Consider the following 25,855-nt stretch of genomic DNA (forward strand, 5'->3'; position numbering starts at 1 on the left):
AGTAGCCGAAGAAAAACCCTTCAATATCCCAGTTCCAACACCCGGACCAAGTAGATCGAAAACTTACCGTGCACTTGTGGGGCTTTTCCCCCGTGTGCCTTCGCATGTGAACCACCAGCATGTACTGCGCCTTGAATGGTTTCTCGTCCCGGGAGCATTCCTCCCATCGGCACACGAACGATTTCTTATTCGCGTGGATGTGGTCGTTGTTGATGTGCTTCACCAGTTCGTCCTGGGTGTTGAACTCCAGCGAGCAGTCCCTCCAGTGGCAGTTGGTTTCAATGAAATCTCCCGGTTCATCCTTTGGATCGGTTGAGTCCACCTTGGAACCGCCCAGCCCGCAGCCACCGTCCATCATCGTGTGCATCGGACTCAGATTGAGTCCGGAGTGCGATCCTCCCGTCGTCCCGGTTCCTCCATTCATGTGGTGGTGGTGATGATGGTGGTGGTGGGTCGTCGAGGTCGCACCAGTTGAAATGCTGTTGGTACCGTTGGTCATGCCCTGCGTCGACGTCGGACTCAACTGATGGTTGGAGGTAATCATCGGGGAACCGTGCGGAGGACTCCCCTTGTGCATCGGAACGTTCTGGGACGGTTCCCGCTTGATGCGGGATTTCTTCTGCTGGGCATTAGTCGCGCTGTCCGCCTCGACGCGGGCCACCTGATTCGTCGAGCTCGGCTGTTCCGGCTTCTTACTCGAGAGATCGGCGATTTGCTGCAATTCGGGGATTTCGTTAGAATAGTCCTATTTGGATTGGAATGTAGGGAGCTTACCTGCGGTTTACTGAGCGAATGTCCCGGATGCAGTGGGTGATGCGGTGGCAGCGAGAACATACTGGCCGTAGGAGGATGATGACCGGGAAGCGTATGCAGGAACCCACTACTCCGAAGCAGATGCTGCAGATGCGGTGGCATTCCACCGTGGACGCCGAGTGCCGGTGCGAGGGCACTCGCCGACAGGTGACCGTACGATCCGCTGGCACTGCTGCTGCGCGAGGCATTCACCAGCGATGCCAGCGAATTGGGCGAATAGCGGATCATCGAGCTGATGTCGAACGAGTCCGAGTATGGCGACGTGGAGAGGGCACGCTTGCGGCTCACGCTGGCCCGTATGCTGCCCGGCCGGGGCGAGTTGAGCCGGTTGGCGGCATCGATGCTGAAGTGGAAGTCGGCGCTGGCCAGCGAACTGGCCGGGTGCAGGTCGGCGATGGCGTTTCGTGCGTTGAAGTACTCCGAGGTGAGACCGAGGCCTGTGGATGCAACAAGAGGGTTCCTTTAATCGATGTGATTTTGATTATTGGGTTTTGCGATTTGGGTGGGAGTTCCAATAACCAAAGGCGGATGACGTTCGGCATGGTGAATTCATAATGGTAACATTTAAAATTTTACATTTTAACACCGTTTGACATTTTCACTTAAATTCTTTAAAGATTATGTCCTACTTTCAAGGGGTAGGTCACTCCGCACACCAATCTTGGGTCAACATTTTTCTCAGTGTGCCGCTGGTGTGTCAATTGTGCCGGTCATAGAGCAAGCTGTGATTTTTTGTAAAATACGAATATAATGGTACATTTGGCAACGCGATATTTCTGACAGGTTGAATATTTTGGTTTGCAATCGCAATGTTGACATCGGTCTAGCAACAACCAAGGCGAGTTAGAGCGGTCTCAGTCGTCCAACAGGACACAACAAATATAAAAAAAATCGAAGAGCAACCGGAAATGTCCCCGCATTGAAAACCGTTGGATGCGATGATTGAACGGCCCCGAAAATGTCGAATATCGTGCTCGATAAGGATTCTTTCTACTGACGAATAAAACGCCTCTACGCCAACTAGAAGGACCACTTCGCAGCAGACCTGGCTGCTGGGATACCAGCTAACCGATACGATTACGGTGCTGAGCAACAAGAAGAAGATCGACTTCTTGAGCAGATCTAGAAAGACGGTGAGGAGGGCACTCCGTCGGTGAAGCTGTTGGTTCGGGATAAGAACGACAAAGACAAGGTCAATTTCGACATGCTGCTGGAGGCGATTAAGAGATCCAAGGATGGCAAACCGTTGGGCGTCTTCTCCAAGGACCACTTCCCGGGTTATTCTGTGAATTGTGGCGAGCCTTCGTCAAGGGCAAGAGCTTCGATACGGTGGAAATCAGCGTCCCAATCGGGTACATCATGTGCTCCAAGGAGGACTCCGAGGTTATCTCCATCAATTAGGCTTGCATTCAGCGTTCAGTGCATTCAGCGATAAGAACCATCTGCACTTCGGATCGATCATCTGTGCTCTGGGTGCGCGTTACAAGCCTCACTGCTCCAATGTCGTCCGAACGTTGCTGCTCAATCTGGAAGATGAACTGCTGAAAGTGATGATTCCGGGCAAGAAGCTCTCGGAGGTCACAGTTGCTACCCTTCACCGCCATCAAAACATATTCATCGTTGCCCCAGTAGTTCGACCAAGAGTTCTTGACTAGCCAGTAATCTTCTCCTTTGAGTTTTCCGTATCAGTCTGCCACCACTGCATGATCCAATCCATCAAAATTGTTCTTGCATTCCGGTTCGTAGTACACTCCATTTGCGTAGTAGATGAAAGACTTGTGACCGGCATCGATAGCAATCGACAGCCCTCGGAAACCTACATTTCGAATTAAAATGTGAACCGAGAAGTGAATTGCTGGTAAGTTTCTATAATACACAGTCAAACAGGACGTAGTGTTGTGAACAACTTCAATGACAGCTGTCCAGCAGTGCTCCCATTTTATTTAATGAACAATCCAATACCTACGAGATTGTGCCGAAGGTGTGCCGAATCTACTTTCGGCACACTGTGCTGAGTGACTTACCCCTTGCCGACTTTACTAAATTTACTACTTAAATTTTGACAGTTTTGTGTGGTTTGTTTTGGCTCCCATTCGTTGTCATCTCTTTTACACAGAGAAAAAAAATGATTGGAACCAAAAAGTGAGGTTAAGTGCACTGATCTATAGTATACAGTTCAAAGTAAAGTAAAATTTGAAGCAAGTGAAAAATTTTGAAATTTCGCTAGCGAAAAGGTTGTGAAAAAATGGTTGCTGTGGAACTTTTTCCAATTTCCTCTTTTCGCAGTTCACAGTTCACGTGAAACAAAAGCGATCAGTTTACACCTTCGGTAAAGTGAAAATCTGACAGATGCGCTCTTTCTCGGAACGTCAACTTTTCGCTTAGAAGCTGTTCTTTTTGAAAAAGATGCGTTCCACAAAACTCGATTCCGCTGGATCGTATCGAGAACAGTTCTTCTAAGCGAAGTGAAATATTTGCGAATTGCGTTTTTCACGCAGGTGAAAAATGTGGTATTTTGTATGAGATTTTCATTTCGCTCCTATCTCTATACAGGCCTTAAATGAGAAGTTTTCTGTGGATCAGCAGTGGAAAGACTAAACAACTCGTTCATGAAACATTAAACATCCAGGTACTAGTCAACAATCGTTAGAAATCAGTACCAAAGAGTGAATAATATCGACGACGACGCCGTCCTCTATCCGTCCCAATGCACTCGATCGCGTGATTTATTACGTCCCCCTACTAAACCTGTCAAAAGGCCACAAGCTAAACAAACAAAAACCAGCGCTGAAAACAAAAGCAATTAAATCACCATGCATCCCGACACCTAATCAAGCACGAGTTTTGACAGTTTATATTCAATCCACAACCGCGGCCTTCCACCAACGAACCAGCCATCATCGGCGATCGTTTGACATTTCCGACCCCTACCCAATGTTGCTCCTCGCAACCGCGTGTCACGCTCGTAAATAAACAATAAATTTGTTTGACTGCAGCAGTAGGAGGCAGTGTCTTACCCCTCTCTCTTTCTCTCTATTATAGATCACAGAGAACTCGCTGATGTCTTCTCTAAATGCGCGCACCCAACCCAGGAAGAGCTCGTAAAAACGATTCCTTTTGCCTAACTGCCTCGACCGAGCCGAGAAGCGCTAAATATGTTATTCCATTAACCTGTGCACTACCCCTGCCCCTGCTCCTCCTAACCTCACTTTCCATCTTATTAATCCTAATACACACAATGTTTGGGGGGAACGACGACGACGACGACGACGACAACAACGATTATGCGTACCGCAAGCAAATGGGCCACATTAGTGCCCGCGCTCTCCGGACGGACTTTGGGAGGGGGTGGGGGAGAGTTATAAATAAGGCATGCTATGCGTTCTTCTTACAGAGACTTGAATGATGAAGACAACTTCCGTCGGACATAAAATCCAATGGGCGACCCCTCGGCGTTGAACAAATGGGAGCAAGCAGCGATTGCGCTCGGTTGGGTTGAGAAATTCAAATATTGTTTTGAGAAACTAATAAAACCCCGTTCCTCCAGCAACCGACGAGCGGAGGTGCAACAGCAACAAACAGTAACGGCGCGCGTATGACAAGAATCTAAAAACAATAACAAAACAAGCAGCCAGAATGGGAAAAATTAGTATAAAACGTAGTTGGCTTGCATGCTGACGACGACGGCGCTGCTGCTGGAACGCGCGTGACTATTTATAATTTGATCACGTCCGAAACGTTAGCTACCGGACTCGTGGGACTGCATGGACCGATGATGGTAGCTTTCCTATGATGCAGTGCGAAAAGTGGGGGCGACGACGACGACGACGCTGAAGACACCACTGGATGGTCACCAGAGACCAGGTGATGAGGAAGATCGAGAAATAGCTTCATTTTCACTTCAATTTGAGTGCAAATTTTCACGCGCCTGTCCGGCTCACTCACTCGCATGCTCGCAATCTCATCCAAGTTGGCCGCGCGTGTCATCGCGATTATTTATAGGCGACCAACGGCGTACAATCTGACAAGCGGAGTGGAAATGAAATATAGATGTCACCCGATTTGTTACAATCATGGGCGCGAGCGTGCTCTCGCGGAAGAGTCAGTTTTTATTGGCACTTTAAGTGCCCTCCCCCCAACTGCCAGCAACATGTGTCAAATGAATTCAATGCGTTCTCAGAGTAGTCAACAAGGTCCGAACTGCGACAAGGAGTGAGTCACGCCGCGGGTGGAGCACGCTCATCAGAGATTGACCAAATCGCATTATAAACGCACTCATAAACTCGTAAATTAAATTTATGTTTCGTACGGTCCCCCCGCTGCTGGATCTTTTTGCGAAAAGCACCCCGATGACGAACGGCCCCGGGTTGAAGTGAATTAATCAAGGTTTTACATGACTGCAATTTATACGTGACAGCTCGGTTGCTCGTCGTCCGACGGACGAGTATTTTTATTTCCATCCAAGCAAGGATTCATCGCCTGAATATCTGCACCAACATTTGACAGCTGCACTTTCGTCACACAACGGCCATAAACAAAAGCGAAAACATTGATTATAATTGTTGTCACTTTTCAAACCCCCTTGCATTCTATCAGAACAATAAATAATGTTTTTGATCGACCCTGAACCAAGCACGATAATTCAAAATCCACGCCGAAAAAAAAAAATAACAGCAGCCATTAACACACACCTAATCCAGCTAATCAAACTCCACTTAATATGTGCGACTTGTCGCGGTGATGTGTTTAACGATCAGCTCCTGTCCAAAGAAAAACAAAAAAGAACAGGTGCGTCGTCGTCGAATCGCATTGATTAGCATTTCCATTGAATGAATGGTTTTGGCAACTTTTATCAATTCCGAGTGTATAGGAGAGTTAGGTTCTGCACCGTGACGTCACGAATGAACTCAGTGTTAATCGGCTGAACTTTTTTGACAGTTCAGTGGTACTGTTTACAAGCACTTAGTCGTTTTTTCGAAAAAAAAAAATCTAAAATTTACGAATTTTAACTTGAAAATTGTCGAGGAACAGCGCGTTGCAAGGATGTTGCTCGTGAACATTGCAGAAATGTGGTTTACATCTCACTGCAGTCCGAAAAATTATCGAGAAAATCCAACCAAGAAAAATCGACTAAGTCCACGTAAACAGTACCACTGAACTGTCATCAGATTGAGGTTAACCCCGACGGTGCAGAACCTAGTAGGCGCAGCGCAGAGTACCGATTTGACATACCATCAGGCGTCAAGGTTATGTACGGGCGGACGGACGATGTGCGATGTTGCAATTTTGGCTAAATGTTCGCCGGGTTGTGATGTTATAAAATGGAAATGGAACGAACAGGTGGGTTATACAATGCGGACTATGTTTGCAGCCAAATTAAATTCGGTCGATTTTGGAAAGCAATATGGTGGACTCCACCTGGTGCATTTCAAGCGTAACTACTCAAATCGACGTATCTGATTTTGTAAACAATCACTTCAATCGACGATCTGTGTGGCAACTGATAACTCACTCACAGAAACTAACAACACCAGCTAGTAGGGGAAAGATTTCTCTACCTGACGATGATGTTTGTTTGCGTAGGTGAGTTAGCAGTTAAGACAAATCTCGATGAACATTTCAAATGGTCCTATCTGCTTTGATCGATTCTCTTCATCGACTTTCTCTTTCGTAATAACTCAGCTGCAAAACCTTTCCCTGTTGTATTTGACGTTTTGGACGCTAGATAAGAACCTCCTTTATCAAACTATGTGGTAGAATTAGCGCGAAATCTGTTTGCATAGCAGTGGTTATGAAAAGAGAAAGTCGATGAAGAGAATCGATCAAAGCAGATAGGACCATTTGAAATGTTCATCGAGAAATCGTCGATTGAACTGATTGTTTACAAAAGCAGATAGGGGAAATTGATGTAATGTCGGCCTAAATGTCCCTAATTTGGGTCCATACATAAATTCAACAATCGACTAAATTTTCAATAGCGACCAAAAATCAAGCTGAACATTGCATTAGGTCCTAAGTAACATTGATCGATTCTCTTCGTCGACTTTCTCTTTGTATCCCCACGGCCATGTAAAGGCATTCCCAGGTATTTTCAGCACACAGATCGATACAAGAAGCTTTCATCTAGCACGTAATACGACAAACACAACAACAAACGGTTATGTGCTCAAGTCATTAACGAAAGAGAAAGTCGACGAAGAGAATCTATCAATGTTACTTAGGACCTAATGCAATGTTCTGCTTGAAATATCCATTAGTACCGTCCCAATGACGCGTTCATCTAGATAAAATTGATAAATAGCAGCTTTTTAGCGATGGGCCCAATATTAGATCCAAATGCCAACCAGGGCCCAACAAAGTCACTTTCAATCGAACAAGGTCATTCTGTCTTCTCTTCTAGCAGATCCCCTTCAACATCAACAGAACCACTTTCGATTAGTTTTCATGCTGTTGGTTTTGGCTTGACTCGTGTTCATTTCGCCTTTTATTGTCAAATGAACTTACTTTCGCATTGAAGCGACGCTATTCGATCCCAATTCGAGCAGTTTTTCTGACTTTTCACTGATTGTTCACTCGGTTCATTTAAGCGCATGCGCATTAGACTGATGCAAAATTTGAAAATTTCGCTCCACAGTGTTCAAACGGTTTCAAATCGGGTCCTAATTAGCCTCCGAAAGTTTAAACTCATGTGATAAAAAAACTGACTTGGCACAAACCATTTGAAGTTTGTATGGAAATTACTATAGGAAAACAAAACTTTTCGTTCATTGTCCTCTAGGCTTTTTACATATTGTACTGTTAACAAGTTCTATTGCTATTCTTATGGGAATTTTTATCGCCTACAACTTTGCAGAAAATCGATTTTCAGCCAAACGTCAAATTAAATAGTTATTCATTGTTTAAAAGATTGATAACCTAATGGCAAGATTAAGCAACTGTATTGTGGGCAACACTGTATTCTGCAGTGTGACATAGTAGCCATGATTTTTGTCCTCTATTGGCGTTGACGGCATCGCCGAAAAATCGTCACTTTTAGCAAAGATTGACAGTTTCTTATGAGAATTTTCCGTGGAGCGAAAGGATAGTACAAAGTCCGCCATGTTTCACGCACAGTCTGACGTTTGCTTATGGATTTTAACATTGGAGAAAAGAGCTACAGAGTCGCCGTCAACGCCAATTCTACGCGCCATAAACACCATTGTTGCCTGCTGAACAGTTGATTGAGCATAATCATAAGCAGTGTTGGCAAAATCAGAAATAAATTGATATTTTGCAGCTCTCATGCGCTCGCAATATCACGCGTACTATTGGAACAAAATATCATGCTTGATATTGATTTTACAAGCTCCTTTGATATTGCGAGACTATTCACAATGTGCAAAAATCAAGCTCGACGCAAAAATGATTCCATTGTACATCGTTTTTTTAGCAAGGGATAGCATAGTTTGCTATCTCTTTTTAATCTTCACCGATGGCAGACGCTAAGGGACTGCTGCAAGCCGTTATGGAAGTTTCGGTTGCATTCGGGTGTAAAGCAAAAATCATTAAACTCAATCTCACCACAGTTTGGTGAGATTTGCAGTTGGTGAGTTTAGTTAGCTTGATATTCCAAGCTGCGATATCACAGCTTGCAATATCAACCGTAGTAGTTTGCTTGTTGATTTTTGTCTACGAAAATCAAGCGTGATCTTGGGCGATGGTGAGATTTGATTTTTCGATATTTTCCCAACACTGATCATAAGACATCAGTGACTAGAATCATTAATAATTTTTGTTCCTTATGTTTGATCGAAAAGTGGTCTTCAACAAAGTTGTAGCTGAATTTTCAACAAACTCAGCTATCATTTTCTAAAGTAGAGTGAACTGGTGAATTTTGAGTTAGATATGAACCGAAATTATGGTTGCTCCATAGTAATTCCCAAATGGTTTGTACCAAGTCAGTTTCTCACTAAATCAGTTCAAATTATGGGAGGCTAATGAGGGCCCAATTTGGAACCGTTTGAGCACTGTGGAGCGGATATTTCAAATTTTGCATCAGTCTAATGCGCATAGATCTGTGCTCGTGGATGTCAAATTTATCACTGTCGGGTGGTTTGTTTACCCATCAATATTGGTATTTTTGGAATCGGGGTGATCATTTTGCACCCATGTTGTTGTTGGGTGATCGATCACTGACGTCATATTTAAATTCAAGATGGTGACTCCCGGTTTAAGAAAAGTGGGAAATACTGTCTAGTACTGACGTCTAGAGGCCGGAAGTCGATGTCCGATGCCAATTTGAAATCCAAGATGGCGGCTTCCGATTTAATAAAAAGAGGGATATACCAACTGGTCGAAACTAACGATTTTCAATTGGCACACTACTTGACTAGCCTATTGGTCTCAAGTAGATCTATAAGCGTACCCCATTCTAGCCGAAATTCTAGTACTACACAATGTTTGTTTTGATTCGCTATGAAAGTTTGACAGCTAAAATGAGGGGTGCGTGAATTTTCATATGTTCATATGTATGTATGTATGTATGCCATTTTAAAATTCATGATGGCGGCTTCCGGTTTAAGAAAAAGTGGGAAATTTTATCAAATACTCATACATACGGTTTTTTTTTTAAGTCAGGGTAACGTCAAGAAGCCAGAAAGCGATATCCGACGCCATTTTGAAATCCAAAACGGCGGCTTCCGATTTGAGGATTGACGCATTTCCATATCGATTTCTAAAATCTAGCTACTTTCTGAACGGGGATGACACGTAGATGCCGAAAATCGATGTTAGAAGGCATCTTGAAATCCAAGATGGCGACTTCTGGTTTCAGAAAAGGTGAGAAATACTGTCCAATACCCATCAATGTGGGTATTTTTCGCTATCCCAGTAACGTCTAGAGGCCAGAAACCGCTGTTTGACACCATTTTAAAATCTAAGATGGTGGCTTTGGTCCAGAAAAAGAGTGAAATATTGTCAAATACCGACCAAGGTGAGTATTTTTGGAATCGAGGTGGCATCTAGAGGCCGGAAATCGATGTCCGACGCCAACTTTAAATTCAAATGGTGGCTTCCGATTTCAGAAGAAGTGTGAAATACCCTACAAATAGCGTCGAATATCGATTTTCAGCACCTACGCGTCGTCCCCGTTCCGAAAATACCCAGATCTTAGGGTAGTTGACACTTTTCCAGCATCTGCGAGTCGTCCTCGTTCTGAAAATATCCATATTGTAGGGTATTTTTAATTTTTCCTGAAACCCGATGGATGCCATCTTGGATTTCAAAATGGCGTCGGATTTATTTTTGATTTTTAGCATTTACGCGTCGTCCCCGTTCCGAAAATGCCCATATCTTAGAGTGTTCGACACTTTTTCTCAAACCCGATGGCCGCCGTCTTGGATTCCAAATGGCGTCGAACATAGATTTTCGGCATACCCATATCTTAGGGTGTTTGACTCTTCTTCTGAGCCCGATGGCCACCAGCTTGCCCTCGTTAAATTAGTTTAATATAAAATAACATTTTATTGCTATCTATAATCCGGAAGCCATTCCTATTCGCAACCGATATTGTGCGGATACTATCCTGATACTGTATGTTTATGCCTGAAGTCGCGACGTAAGACAACTCGAATAAGCCCCGAATTGAAGTGAAAGTGGAATAAAACGAAGGAAGCAGTTTTCGAGTCATTCATTGTGTCAATTGAAACAAGACTTTACTTCAAATGATATGAACTGATGCACTTGACGAACGAAACAAACGATAGTCAAGTCATGTTTGACAGAAGGAATGTTCATCGTGACTCGATAACACAAAAATACAATGACTTACACGAAATGAAATTGCTCGAAATGAAGCGATTCTGCCGAGAGTTCATTTTCTTTTATTTGTTTCGAAAATGCAAAACCCTGATGCCAACATTAGAGCCATTTCCCCCCATTTTTAAATAGTTACGCTTGATTTAGCGTCTTTGATGATTTGTGTGGTAGCTAAGAGGCAACTAACAGTCAGGTTCAGAAGGTGTCATCAACGATGATCATCAAAAAGCGGGATTATGAGAATCATCGCCTAGACTAGAAAAAGCGTTGTTTTCGCCTTTGGATAAAGGTCCCCCCAAACTGGCGCGTTTTTAACGCGGCGGCAGCGAATAATTCGCCGCGTTTTAAATGCATGGCGGCTAACGGACGCGCTCAAACCAACGCGGACGCTGATCGTGCGTTTTGGCAGCGTTTCTTTTGCGTTCAATTTCGATTCGCTTTCTGCAGCGTTTTTGTCGCCGAAGAAGCGCGGTTTTTGTACCGAAAGTGATTTTCAGGTTATAAAAAATAGCAAAAACGGAAACCTTAATAGGATTGGTTCGAAACTATTTTTTTCAAAGATGTCTGAACTTGTAAATTTAATTTACTGCTCCCTGAAATTTGATCAAGATCTCGGACTATCATTGGAATTTCTACAATATTTCCACCTATAATACTCCCTGAATCCTCCCAAAATTCTCCAAATTCTAGCAGAGCTTCTATGAAGCTCCAAGAGCTTCTACAAAATTCCTTGCTGTACTTGGAATTCGCTCAACTTGTACAAAGATCGGTTAACTGCTATAATCTCACTGCCCTTCAAAGAAGCTTCCGGAGGAGTAATCTAAGATATGTGTGAGGATAGTTGACCACCCACGAGTTGTACAATGCACAGTGGTACAGAATGCAGATTTAGCTGGAATGATATGTTTTGAGCCTGAAATTGAAACTTTAGACTAAAAGTCTCTTCTACAAAGTTGTTCCTTGTAGTTAGGCCCTCATTTTTATGACAATGAATTCTAGGGTGGTTCTTATTATCATTTAAATCAAATATCTAACTTTTTTGTTTGAATAAATTAAGGTATACATTCTTCGGCAAAGTTATAGCTGAGCTAATTTCAAGCAACTTCGTTGAAAACAATTTTTTTGTATCTCTTAAATTGGCCGATTTAGAGCTATTTTCTTGAATTGAGTTAGGGTGGCTCTTAAAAAAACAGGTTTTTTGCTCTATTTTTCTTATTTCGAATTTCTCAGCAGAGGTGTCTTTAGATAACTTTTAGATCTTAAGAAGGCGCAATTTTTTGCTGCACGAAGCTTGTCAATATCTTTCGCCGATCAAAAGTTATTGACGTTTGTATACTAAAAATATACATTTTTCAAATGTTAATATCTCTGGTTGGGGCAAACAAAAAAAAGTTTTTTTGTAGCATGTGAAAGGGCGTATGTTATTCTCCATAATATGAAAAAATTGGAGGTATGTTATTTTTTAAACTCGTATAAAATCAATTTGAATTTATTCATATTTTTTACTATATTTGAGTATATCTTTTTTATTAGAAGAGATACAGGCAACAAATTCAGCTATAAAACATTCTTCTTAAAGAGTTTTAAAAGTCTCTAGAAGATAAAATTCATGCGAATTTTCAAATAAAAAAGTTATTGCTAAAAAACTATTTTTTCCAGGAACACCCTAAGTCAACTCCGAAAATTTACTCTAAAATGAGAACGTTAAGAGATAGAAAAAAAATTTCTTCAACTAAGTTGCTTGCAAGTAACTTATCTACTTATGAACAACACATGTTTATATTTTGTAGAACAAAAAAGTTAGTTTTAAAAATTCCCTAATTTGAGGACCACCCTGACGTTTGCAAAAACCAAAAGAAGGGAATTTTTAAGAACAAAAACTTCTTCGAAGACACTAAATGTCCAAATATTGAAACAAATGTACTAGCACATTTTATATAAATTTGTCATTAGAGTGGTCCTATGAAATCCATCTTTTGCCAATAACTTTTTTATTTGAAATTTATCATGAAAGTCATCTTCTAGAGACTTTTAAAACTCTTTAAGACGAATGTTTTATAGCCGAGTTTGTTGCCTCTATCTCTTCTAATAAAAAAGATATACTCAAATATAGTAAAAAATATGAATAAATTCAAATTGATTTTATACGAGTTTAAAAAATAACATACCTCCAATTTTTTCATATTATGAAGAATAACATACGCCCTTTCAAATGCTGCAAAAAAACTTTTTTTTTGTTTGCCCCAACCAGAGATATTAACATTTGAAAAGTGTATATTTTTAGTATACAAACGTCAATAACTCTTGATCGGCGAAAGATATTGACAAGCTTTGTGCAGCAAAAAATTGCGCCTTCTTAAGATCTAAAAGTTATCTGAAAACACCTTTGCTGAGAAATTCGAAATAAGAAAAATAGAGCGAAAAAACTGTTTTTTTAAGAGTCACCCTAACTCAATTCAAGAAAATAGCTCTAAATCGGCCAATTTAAGAGATACAAAAAAGTTGTTTTCAACAAAGTTGCTTGAAATTAGCTCAGCTATAACTTTGCCGAAGAATGTATACCTTAATTTATTCAAACAAAAAAGTTATATATTTGATTTAAATGATACTAGGAACCACCCTAGAATTCATTGTCATAAAAATGAGGGCCTAACTATAAGGAACAACTTTGTAGAAGGGACTTTTAGTCTAAAGTTTCAATTTCAGGCTCAAAACATATCATTCCACCTAAATCTGCATTCTGGACCACTGTGCAATGGCATATGCTATGCTAAATCTAAGGAATATGAAACTGTAAGTTGAATTCCAAGGGAAGGAGAAAATCCAAAGCGATTAAAGAAATAAATTCAGTTCTGAGAATAATTCCATTGAATTTTTTAGGAGTATGATAAATGAATTCAAAGGTGAGTTCCGGTGAAGCATTTAGCCGAACTAAAAAAAATCCTAAGATAATTCATCTGAAATATCGGGAGAATACTAAGAGCGAACTCAAAGTTCTTCGAAAAAATTTAAAAAAAATACCAGCATGCTCATCGTCAACACCTAAAACTTCAGTATGATCATTCTTCCGGAAATATTCAATAGCTCAACACGCCACAGGTATGAAGTTCTTCACATTTCTCTGAAGTTCTAAGAAATTAATTCCTTGATATTCTATGAACTTCCTTGAACTTTCACAAATTCCTCGGAAGATATGTTTTTCAATCTTCAACTTGAATTTCTTTCATGGTCTACGAACTTTCCTGACGTTCTGTGAGCTTCCCTTATGTTTTGCAAATTTCTCTGATGATCCATCAGCATTTCTGAAGTTCTGTGAACCTCTTTGAAATTTTGCAAAGTTTTTGATGATCTACGAATTTTCCTGAAGTCCTGAAAATTTATCTGAAGATATACAAATTTTCTTTGAAGTTTTGCGAATTTCTCTGAAGTTATGCGAACCGAAGATCTGCAAATTTTTCTGATGATATGCATTCCAGGGGAAGTTAAGTTTTGTATTTTTTTCTAAAGATTGATAAACTTTCTTTGAAATTCCATGAACTTTAGTGATCACCAGTGATATTCTAACAAATCTGTAAATAAATATCATTAAAATGAAGGAAATTGCCAAAATACTTCAACGCATTTTCCTCTGCTTGTAAAGAAACTAGCAAAAGCGCCTCTTATTCATCCGACGACGAATCCATTGCTCATGATCGCTACGACGCTGCGAAAAAACTGCCGCTCCGGTGTGGTTAACGCGATTTATTCGCTACCGCTGCCGTGGCGTAAAAATCGCGCCAGTTTGGGGAGATTGATGCTGATGTTTACAAGCAAATAACACATTGCAGCTGTGCATGACTTTCATTTAGGGAAGATAACCTTCCGACAGTCGCGCCAAAAAAAGTTACATGGGCTAGTTATAGTTTAGAATTGATTCACTAGGTGGCGCCAGAGTACAAATAAAGTTCTTGCATCGATAACTTAGAATCGAGATCAGATAGAAGTTTCCTGTATTGAGAAGAGTTGTTCAAATGGAAAAGACCCGTTCAGTAGTGCTTAGTTTAGTTGCGAATTGACTCACAAGGCGGCGCGAGAGTACAAATCAAGTTTTTCTAGTGATAACTCAGGATCGAGAACAGATAGAAGCTTCCTGTCTTCTGCAAAGTTGTTCAAATGCATGAAACAGATTAATTGGGAACTGTCTCACAAGGTGGCACCAGAGTACAAATAAAGTTATTGCATTGACAACTCAGGATCGAGACCAGATAGAACGTTCCTATATTTTGCAAAGTTGTTCAAATGGACGGGACCCGTTTAATAGTGGACATTTTAGATGGGAAATTAATCACAAGGCGTCACAAGGGGTTGGTCACTCCGCAAACCAATCTTGGATCATCTTGTTTATCAGAGTGTCGCAGGTGTTCCGATTGTGCCGGTCATAGAGCAAGCTACGATTATTTGTGAAATACCCAACCCGGCAACCCGATATTGCTGACACGAAATGAATGCTTTGGTTTGAAATCAAGGAGAAATGCAAGGTCTACATTGGTTGTAGATGATGCTCAAATTCATAGTATTCGTTCGCCAGCCGATTGAGGATGGCGTCGGAATTTTTCTTGTGTTCATAGGATAATAAAAGTACTCAAAGGCAGACCAGAAACCTAGTCTTTCGTGAAACGCAACGGTCGAAAATAATGGAACCGGTGGGGAACATTGTTGGAGACCGAATATGTTGAGGATGAGTTGCAGCATTATTTGAATTAAGCGTACTAATGGGGTCTGATTAACTGCCTCTTTCTCTCGAGCTCACGTTAGAATCTACATTTCGGATTTAAATCTATAAGTGAACCGAGAAGTTAACTGCTGGTCTGAGTTCCTCTGGTATATTCAATTAGACAATTAGAGGATGTTCCTGAATATACAGCCAATCTCTTCAATGACAGTTGTCCAGAAGTGCTACCATCCTATTTGCAACAATCCAATGCTTACGAGATTGTGCCGAAGGTGTGCCGAATCTAATATCGGAACAATGTGCTGAGTGACTTACGTCTTGAGGCGGCACCAGAGTACAAATAAAGTTCTTGTATTGAAAACTCAGGATCTAGACAAGATAAAAGTTAGAAGTTACCATGACATGTTTGCTCAAAGCAAACTTCTGATATCTGTCTTCATAGTACGTGGAAAACGTTTTGCTAAGCCACGAACACGTGTGCAAATTTATGAGCTTATTCGAGTCTGATCTATTCTGGACAAATAATTTTTGTCTAGATTAAAAAATCGTATGGTTTTGATAATCAGATCGCTGCACATTTAAATCGGCCGTTATAGATTTTCGAGCAGAAGTTAAATTTAAGTTTCTTGTTTGGTCAAGGCGACGATGGATCGAGTGATGTGCATTGTTCGAGTATCGAGGACACTCTCGAGTCCCTTTGAATCTCGAAGGGGGTTACGGCAAGGTGATGGACTTTCGTGTCTGCTATTCAACATCGCGTTAGAAGGTGTGATCAGAAGAGCTGGGATAGACACTAGTGGCACGATCTTCAGAAAGTCCATTCAGCTTCTTGGCTTCTCCGATGACATCGACATCATGGCTAGGAACTTTGAGACGATGGCGGAAACGTACATCAGACTGAAGGCTGAAGCTAGGAGGATTGGACATCCCATCAATGCATCGAAGACAAAATACATAAAAAGAAGAGGTTCTAGGGAAGACAATGTTAGTCTCCCACACCGGAGACGAAATCGAGGTGGTCGATGAGTTCGTGTATTTAGACTCACTGGTGACTGTCGAAAATGATACCAGCAGAGAATTAAAGACGCATTATGGCAGAGAATCGTGCCTACTTTGGACTCCATAAAATTCACCGCCGCACGAAGTTGGCTATCTACAAGACGCTGATTAGACCGGTGGTCCTCTACAGCCACGAGACCTGGGCTATGCTCGTGGAGGACCAACGCGCCCTTGGTGTTTTCGAACGGAAGGTGTTACGTACCATCCGCGGTGAAGTGCAGATGGATGACGGAACGTGGACGAGGCGAATGAATTACGAATTGCACCAGCTGCTGTGAGAACCATCCATAGCCCACATTGCAAAATTAGGGCGACTACGGTGGGCTGGGCACGTCGTAAGAATGCCGCACGACGACCCAGTGAAAATGGTTCTAGAAAGCGACCCAACAGGAACAAGAAGAAGAGGCGCGCAGGTGGATCGACCAAGTAGAAGGCGACCTGCGGACCCTTCGCAGACTACGAGGCTGGCGAAGTGTGGCCATGGATCGAGTAGAGTGGAGAAGACTTCTTCGAACAGCAGAGGACAACAAGGCCTGATTGGTGAGTGTGAGTGTGTGTCGGTTTGTCGGTGGGTTCCTGTCTTCAACAAAGATGTTAAAATGGACGAAACACATTCAGCAGTGAAAAGTTTAGTTGGGAATTAATCACTAGGTGGCGCCAGGGGTAGAAATAAAGGGGACAAATGAACGAGACCCATACAGCAGAGAACAGTTTAATTGGGAATTGAATCGTTAGAGAGAGAGATAGAGACAGTTGTGTAGAATTCTTCTTTTGTTTAGCTGTCGTGAGATACGATTGGGATTTATAAATAGATAGAAGATTGTTGAAAATTTTGTTGCAATTTCATGCAAAAAAAAATTGATGCGAGTAGATAGATGCGTACAATCCAAAACCATTCTATCGTAGACAGATTCGGTTGCGTGAGATTTTCGAACATCTTTTTTCTTCTTGACGTCAATTAACTAAAAAAGCTCAATTTTTTTAAAACTACTCAATATTTATTAAAATCCGTTCGCCACGATCAAAGCTACAATGACTTGACTTGTTTTCGCCATCATCAAAGAGTGGCTAATTTTCAAATTTAGCGGCTTTGATTTTTCACTTTTGTAACCAATAGTTTGAACATGCTCCTCAAACAATAAGCACATTGATGTTACAACGTAATTTCATTTGCATAGCTTGTTTAACCAGGACTCAAACAACTTGTAATGATTGCCTGAACCATGCGTAAAGAGCAAATCGAAACATTGAACGTCGCGTGAAAGTGGAACTTAATGAAGGCCTAAGTACTCTTTCGTAGCTTTTAGTTTTCGGATTTAAAGATCGTCGGTTGCAGTGGTCCCAGGTCCTTTCATATTAAAAAAGGTATGGTAAGATCGCTTGTTTATCGTGTATTTTGTAAAACTTTTCGCTGTCATCGGTGCCGGGTTAGAATAGTTATAACAACTTGAGTAACGGTATAATGTGATATGAGGGGCTCGGTGGCCTTAGAGCAACCGTTTTTGCTTACTGAGCAGAATATCATGAGTCTAATCTCAAGCCCATCCACATTCAAGATTCGGCAATCGTTTTATTTGTTAACATGACTTCATGGTAATAACAGCAACTCGATGATTAAAAAGGAGCTCGTCTGCCTAGTGGCAAACGTTTTTGCTTACAGAGCAGAAGACCGTGGGTTCAATCCCAAGGTTCTTCGCGTTATATGATCGTTAGGACATGTACAATTCAGATTATCGTTTACCAAAACGAACCCTGCTGCAAACCCAACCCTCTTACCCAACATCCCAGTGATTCCTCGTGGAAGAGGACAGAGGACTTCTCGGCTTCCATCAAAGCGAGTGTCTCGTCAACACATTCCTACCCTTTTCTTTCTTGACCTGCGCGGCCGGCGTTGGGATTGCCAAGTTTGAGATCACCAGTTTTTACACATTGAGGATGATTGCTAGTCGCAAGCATCGTCTATTGGTTCTCTGTGTAATTACAGCTGGTCTGGCAATAACAGAGTAGCAACCGTAGACGGTCAATCATGCTCATTGTCAGGAGATTTGCAAGGTAGTTCTGAGAAGAATTGAAATGAGAAGAGCTTCAATTTAATTCTAAGTATAATTCTAAAGCGAGAAGAAAATTCTAAAGACTATTTAAGCATGATTACTAAGCAAATGTGAGAAGAATTCTGATTTTGATTTTTGAATTTTGATGAGAAATTTAACTGCATGATTTCGCTAGAGATGCGTAGAAGACTTAATAAATGTCCAGGACTATTGACTAGGAATTGTGAGGATAGTTGAACTTTAAAGATAATTTTAAAAGACTTCTGAAGAGAATCCCAACTGGCAATAATTTTAGGAGGCTTATGAAGAGAATTTGATGGAAGTGCTGGGTGTATTACAAAGGAATTCTGAGGAGATTTCCAAGGGAATTCTTTGGAGGGCTTGAAAGCAATTCCATGGAGTACTACCATAGAGACCAACTTTTTGGCTCAGCTCTGGTACTATCTTCGGTCCCAAGCTAATCGATTCACTCCTCGAAACATAGGAAAATCCACTAACCCCTCATTTTATCTGTCAAACTTTCAAGCGAATCAAAACAAACATAGTGTAGTACTGGAATTTATACTAGAATGAGGTACGTTAATCGATTTGCTTGAGACCAATAGGCTAGTCAAGTAGTGAGCCAATTTGAAATCGTTAGTTTCGTATTGTTTGTTGGTACTACAATGCAGTTTCTGTGGGAATTTAATGGAAACTAAAATTGGAATTCCATGAGCATTCTGAAACATACATATTTGATGACTTCCTCAGCTGATTTCAAAAGTAATTTAAGGAATAATTCCATCGATGTTTTGTAGGAATACTTGGAAAATGCTTAGGAAAATTCCAAAAGAACCAGAAGAATACCGAGGACATTTTGAAGGTAATTATGCTTCATACATTAAAAATTCTAGGAGAATTGCAGATCCAATTTCGAGAGTGTTTTGAAGAAAAGTATGTGGGTATTACCATGGAGAGTCGGAGTGCCACGATGTATTTCTTCGACTATTTTCAAGAAATTCTTGAACAAACCCCAAAGAAATCCTCTGACATGTTTAAAAAAAAATCTGAATTGGAAAAAATCAGATTCTGAGACTTCAGATAAGATTTCCCTAATAAACGGGTACCATACACTAGCGATACCGTAGATGGTACGACCATACCATATAAAGTTGGGATGATGTCCCGAATTGGTGGTTAGGCACTTCTTATGGTTATTGTGTATGCGGGTAAGGGGTTGGCCACTCTACACAGTGTGCCAAAATCAAACTTGGGCACACCCGGGCGCAAACAATGGCGCTGTTTGGCACCCATGGTTACAATTTTTATGATGTTTAAAGTTACTGGCAATTCTGAACTTTTTCGCGCAGTATACATGTGTCAAAATTTGTTATTGATGCTGTCACAATACAATCCAATTTTAACAAACCACAACCGTGAATCTCCATCAAATTCCGCCAGTGATTCTCCAAAATTGAATTGAATTCCACAAAGTACAGTCAGCGCACATCCTATTGCCTGTCCGAAGAAGTAGGTATGAAAAAATCCGGGCAATCGCTTGCATAGCAACACCACTCAATCAATCTCAACATTACCGGCTCCAGCTCCGTTATTAATGACGTTACTCAGACTCCCGTAACCGGAGGAAAGTACGTCCCACGAGCGGTTCTGATCAATTTTGAGCCGGGAACTATTGATTCGATCCGAGCGGGACCATTTGGACAACTGTTCCGGCCGAATAACTTCGTTTTTGGACAGTCCGGTGGTGGTAACTACTGGGTCAAACGACACTACACCAAGGGTGCCGAACTGGTGGATTCTGTGCTGGATGTTGTCCATAAGGAATCCGAGGGTTGCGATTGCCTGCAGGGCTTTCATTATGTTACAAATAAATTGTAGCACCGTGCACCACAAACATGCGATTGGCAAATTTTTCATTGAACCCCTTTTAGCGGAATGAAGCGCATCCCACTGGCCAAAGAATACTTTGACTGTTTGTCCAATACTTCCGCCCGCCAGATGGCAAAGGAAATGTGCCCTTTTCATGTGGGTTAAGGTAATTAAGTTGAGGTAATCTTCCTTCCGGAAACACTTGTCCGGAATCTCCAGCGGTAATTCTACTTTCAGTGGCTTGCCATAAGATGTCCCCAAACGACTTGATTCAATATGGTGCACGATCCGTTGCTGAACGAATTTGAAGCTTTCCTTGGCGAGACATTCGAGTCGTCGGAAAATGCCAGCGGAACATCAACCCCATCATAATCCACACCCTTCAGAGATCGTTCATTGTCCGCATCTTTTGCCGTCCTCAAAAACTTCCGGAAATCGCCCAACCAACGCTCAATATAATTTAACACCTCGCTTAGCATCTCTTCGACCTGCAGCCGGAACAGATTCGAGTTGTAGAAATATTCCGTTTCTTTCAACCGATTGATTTCATCTACCGTCGGCGGTTTGTACAGCTGCTTCATGGCTTTGATCTTTCGTTGGTGTTCTTCGTCTGTTCGTCACTTGGAATGGCTTAGCGCTTAGCACCTTTCGATTCTGAAGATCCTACAGTCGTGACTAGCACAAAGCGTCCACCACTTTCTTGGCCGTTGTCGCTTTCCGGGTCCGGCCACCCAAAATCGTCGTCGTCAATTTGAGTTGTTCGAAAAACAAAACAAAATCAAGAGTTGTCAAAATACCGGGTTGCCGAACAATTCATTATTCGCAAGCAAACAAAAGTCAGTTCAATTACTTCTCGGCACTGCCGTTGGCGCAAAACAAGTGTGTAGAGTGACCACCCCTTGTATGCGGGTTAACTTGAAACAATTGAAGATCCTTTATGAATATCCCTAAGATGGATGATTAATTGGAATAATCAAAATGCTGGACGTCTTAACATTTATAATTTAAAATAAATCAAATGTTTAAAACTTCGTAGCACTTTAGAATTCTTGTATTTTTTTTAATTTTGATGATACTGAATTCATAGAATTTTTCGAAACTCTGAGGCACTAGGATTTTTTTGTGATTTAAAACAATTCCCGTTATTTCGAAATTTGTGCACTTTTAGAATTTCAAACATTGAGAATTTTTATTCAAGTCTCCGAGACTATGAAATGGGTTTTTGTAGCAGATTTCTCTTCCATTGAAATATGATCACTTCATATGGATAAGTAGGAACAGATATTACAGTAGATGGAATAATTCGCTTAAAATTAGACACACAAAAAAATATGTTCAATTCTATAAGTCGATAATTCTATAACTATGTGGTCCCTTCAATATCGATGCATGGAGAGTTGACTGTAGTTCATTTTAGAAAATGACAGGTGTTAGTTAGCCTGACAGAACTGATGATACACGGAATGAAAAAATGCGTTCCATTCACCCATATTGCGTGCGGAATTTAATGTTGAGTTAAAATTAACTACTCACTACTAAGTTGTTGTCACCCAACGTCAAGCGATGGATATTTGTCGTGACCGGACCGAAGTTTCCAGCCTCGGCCACGGCTACACGAATTAATGGTGCAGCCCCCACGGCTGCGGCTGCTTCCAATCCTGCTGCTATTGTTGCTGCTGTTCCTTCTGCACGTTTGTCGCAACCTAAACTCGTTACAAGAAATGCCCTCAACGAACTTAGGTACCTCATATTTATATCTGCTAACCTATCAAAATTCTCGAACCAATGAGATTCCGTTTACATACGGTCTATCACGCTTTACGCTCACTCGATTCTACTCATTCTTTATTCCACACTAACGCCACCTACTACATAGGGGAAATGGATGTAATGTCGGCCTAAATGCCCCTAATTTGGGCCCATACATAAATTCAGCAATCGACTAAATTTTCAAAAGCCACCAAAAATATCCATTAGTACCGTCCCAATGACGCGTTCATCTAGGTAAAATTGATAAATAGCTAATTTTTAGCGGCCCAATCTTAGATCCATAGGCCAACATTAGAGCTATTTCCCCTATATTGTTGTTTGTTTGTGGTTGTTTTTATTGTGTTGAACAAACATTTTGTACAAGGTGCTAAACTGCTGTATAAACTCCGCATCAAATCCAAATATTAAAAAAAAAATTCTGCAATCCTGGCATCACTGGTCAACTCCGTCAGACACCAGGAACAAATTTGCAAAGGACATTCTTCAAAACCATTAAGAAGAGTGAGAAGGCTCGCTTGGCAAGTGCTGTCCCGGGAAAATAGTGACTTTTAAGTGACCAGCTTTAAAAACAAGGACCAAGTCACTCAAAAAGTGACAAAGTAAGTAAGTGTTCCACTAACAATCCTTTTCCATCACCAGTAGTTGCAAGGACGCGGCCAGGACAGTTCTTGATTGTAGGAGACGGTATGAACTCCGTTTAAGAAGCCGAGATTAATCCCTAATGTCGGTCTATAATATGAACCAAAATTGGGGGTTAATGGGTTACCATATTATGACAACGGACGAAGGTATTACTACTCTCGTAAAATGGTCTAGGATTTGTACCAACTACGAATTTGTGCTTTTAGCTCGATGCGCATGCAAAGTCGCCAACTTCCAGTCCTGGAAAAATGGTTAACTTGAATAAATAAATATTCAAACTGAGATTAGACCATTCAAAATATTGTATTAATTCGGCTGTACAGCATTCAAACTGTCCAACAATGAAAAAAACGTAATGGTAGAAGCCTCGGAGGGAGACCCAGACTCGAAACATATAAAGTCAAAAGGAGCCAGACACAAGCTGCCAGGAACTGTCATTGGGAGCCAAGCAGTTTGACGAAGCTTTTCGTACAATTAAACAAGAATACTCGCAAAAATATAGATGGCAGTATTGAAATCTTGCGTAAAGTGATTTCTGACAAACTGTCGTTTCTAGCTATCTTATTCAATGGGACACCGTTTTTTAGATTCATTCATTGAATATGCCATATGTATACTTAAATCCATATGGGAAGATACCATTAACCAAGGTTTTTGTCAAAATCTTTGGTGGCACGATAACATACAAAACAGCAAAGGACATTTTATCACTGCACACTGAACAACGTCAAACAAGCACTACACGCTCAAAGTAAAACAGGCAATATTGCTACGCCTATTTTGATTTTATTTCAATTGGCGTTGACGGCGACTCGGTAGTTCTTTACTCCTATGGTAAAATCCATAAGCAAACGTCAGACTGTGCGTGAAACATGGGGACTTTGCACTATCCTCACTCCATCGAAAATTCCCGTAAGAAACTGCCAATCTTTGTTAGAAGAGACGATTTTTCGACAGTGACGTCATCAACCGGTGGAAACTAACAATTTTAAATTGGCTCGCTACTTGACTAGCCTATTGGTCCCAAGCAAATAGAATAACGTACTCCATTCTAGTCGAAATCCTAGTACTACACTATGTTTGTTTTGATTCGCTATGAAAGTTTGACAGATAAAATGAGGGGTTCGTGGAATTTCCTAAGTTTCGAGGGGTGAATTGATAAGCTTGGGCCTTAAGAGAGTAGCAGAGCTGTGCCAAAAAGTTGAGCACGTTTCTTCGGGACCTTCTAGTATATTAGAGTTACCTCTATGGCGTCATCGCGAATATCTCAAATTTTCATGACATATAGAAAAGCTATAAAATGAATGCCGTGTGTGCTATCTATGTCTCCCTCCCAGGTAGAAGCCATTAGCAAAAAAAAACCCTCTTCTAACGACCCACGGTTACTAAGTTACTCAATTGTTTACTCCATAGAGCAATCCTTGCACGAAAACCAAAACAACTCTCCATTCACGAAATGAGAGCTAACCTCAAATTACTGCCGCGCCGCCAACCGACACAACAACAGTAGCTTGAATTTCGCTGATTCGGTCAGAAGCATTGGCGGCGTCGCCGAGCCCAATGTCCCCCACCGTAGTCAAAACAAAGTGTCGCATTCCGCTTTACAGGCGGCGCACGGAGTCCCAAATCGCCAAAACAAAGAATTATTCAACGTTCAAATAAATACTGAAAGCAGAGCGCACTACTTACCATGCAGCGACGCCGACGCGTGCTGTAGCGAGTAGAGATGTTCCATGTAGCCGGGTATCCTGTAGGCCGGGTGGAAGTCTCCTGGATGGTGCACCGGCACCGAGGGAAGCGTCGTCTGTCCAGCAGACTGACCGCCACTGGGTGGACTGCTGCCACCACCATTGGCAGTGGGCAGTCCCGGGCTGGCTCCTCCTGCCGTCGTCGTTCCGCCACAGCCGCCGCTGCTACTACTCCGTTCCTCTGCCGTCGTTGAAGCACCGGACGTGGCCGGGGGTGACACCGTGGTCGGGGCCGGTGGTGGATGTGGAGGTAATACTGTACTACCGGCGGCGGCGGCGGCTGCCTCCGCGTTGGCCACTGCTGCAGCGACGGCCGCTCGGCGGGCGCTTAAAAATTGCAACTCGGCGAAATTTGCATTGTTGGCCAGTCTAGGAGGGGAGGGAGAAGGGTGGAGAAAGAAATCAAATTAAAATATTATGTTACACACATACGATCTTTGCGCTCGATATGGTTCGCTTTTTGTTTTCGCTTGATCAAGCTCCAATGTATTTTTTTTTTCGCCATTAGAAGCTAGGGTTTACAAAACCGATCAAACACTCTTAATTTAAACTAGATAAATATCTCTCTTTATAACATCCTAAACAGTGATGCCACAATTTTCATCTGTATTGTAAGCTCCACCAATATTTTTCGATTTTCAGCTTCTGTAGATTTTCTCCCAAATCTGTAATACGGATTTCTGTATCGTAAGATAGTCTAAAAATCTGTTACAGTTCCAGATAAATCTGTATATGTGGCATCATTGATCCTAACCTCAAACCGGATTTCTCGCGTCACTTTTCAATAGATCCTATCTACATTGACCGATTCTCTTCATCGACTTTCTGTTTGGATCGCCACGGTCGTTTTAAGATATTTCCGGATATTTTTGACACACAGTTCGATGGAAGAAGCAGCAATCTAGCGTCAAATACGACAAAGACGACAGGAAACGTTATTTACGAGCTATTTACGAAAGAGAGAGTCGATGAAGAGAATCGATCAAAGTGACGCGAGATTTCTCGGTACCAGGAACCCTGACGCAGTGGCCATGAGTGGCCACCGATATATGCTAATCAGGGAGCTTCTTGTTGTTCGCCACCAGCTAGCTAACCGGTAGAAACAAGAGAAGCGGTCCGCATTTCGGCAGAACCGTCGTGTTAAAAGAGTGTTTTAGAAGGAGCCCGTAACCCGATACCCAAACCAATAAATAATCCTTTGATGGCTTTTTCGTCTCTCTCTCTCGAATATGGGACCTCTCAGTTTCTTCGTAGTCTTCCCCACCGGGGGATCGAGTTTTAGTCGGTTGGTAGTCAATGATCGTTTGCGAAATTAGCTTGAGCGCATGGCGAAACTCGCGTATAACAACATTGTGGTGCTGCCTGCTCTTGATGTGGCAAAAAAAGAGCAGGCAAAG

General features: G+C 41.7%; 1 protein-coding gene across 1 annotated transcript in view; it reads right to left on the bottom strand.

Moving 5' to 3' along the window:
• The window catches only part of LOC135699828 (transcriptional activator cubitus interruptus-like), a 304,306-nt gene that overhangs the window by 4,329 nt on the left and 274,122 nt on the right, over window positions 1-25,855 (bottom strand). Inside the window, exons 2-4 of the mRNA XM_065220180.1 lie at window positions 24,400-24,827; window positions 775-1,250; window positions 68-715 (exon numbers count right to left, since the gene is read on the bottom strand). Of these exons, the coding sequence (XP_065076252.1) occupies window positions 68-715; window positions 775-1,250; window positions 24,400-24,827 (1,552 nt within the window). The remainder of the gene's footprint in view (window positions 1-67; window positions 716-774; window positions 1,251-24,399; window positions 24,828-25,855) is intronic.

Source organism: Ochlerotatus camptorhynchus, unplaced genomic scaffold, assembly GCF_037179485.1.
Source record: "Ochlerotatus camptorhynchus isolate MF236.1 unplaced genomic scaffold, CSIRO-AGI_Acam_v1.1 ptg000010l, whole genome shotgun sequence".
NCBI classification, from domain to species: domain Eukaryota; kingdom Metazoa; phylum Arthropoda; class Insecta; order Diptera; family Culicidae; genus Ochlerotatus; species Ochlerotatus camptorhynchus.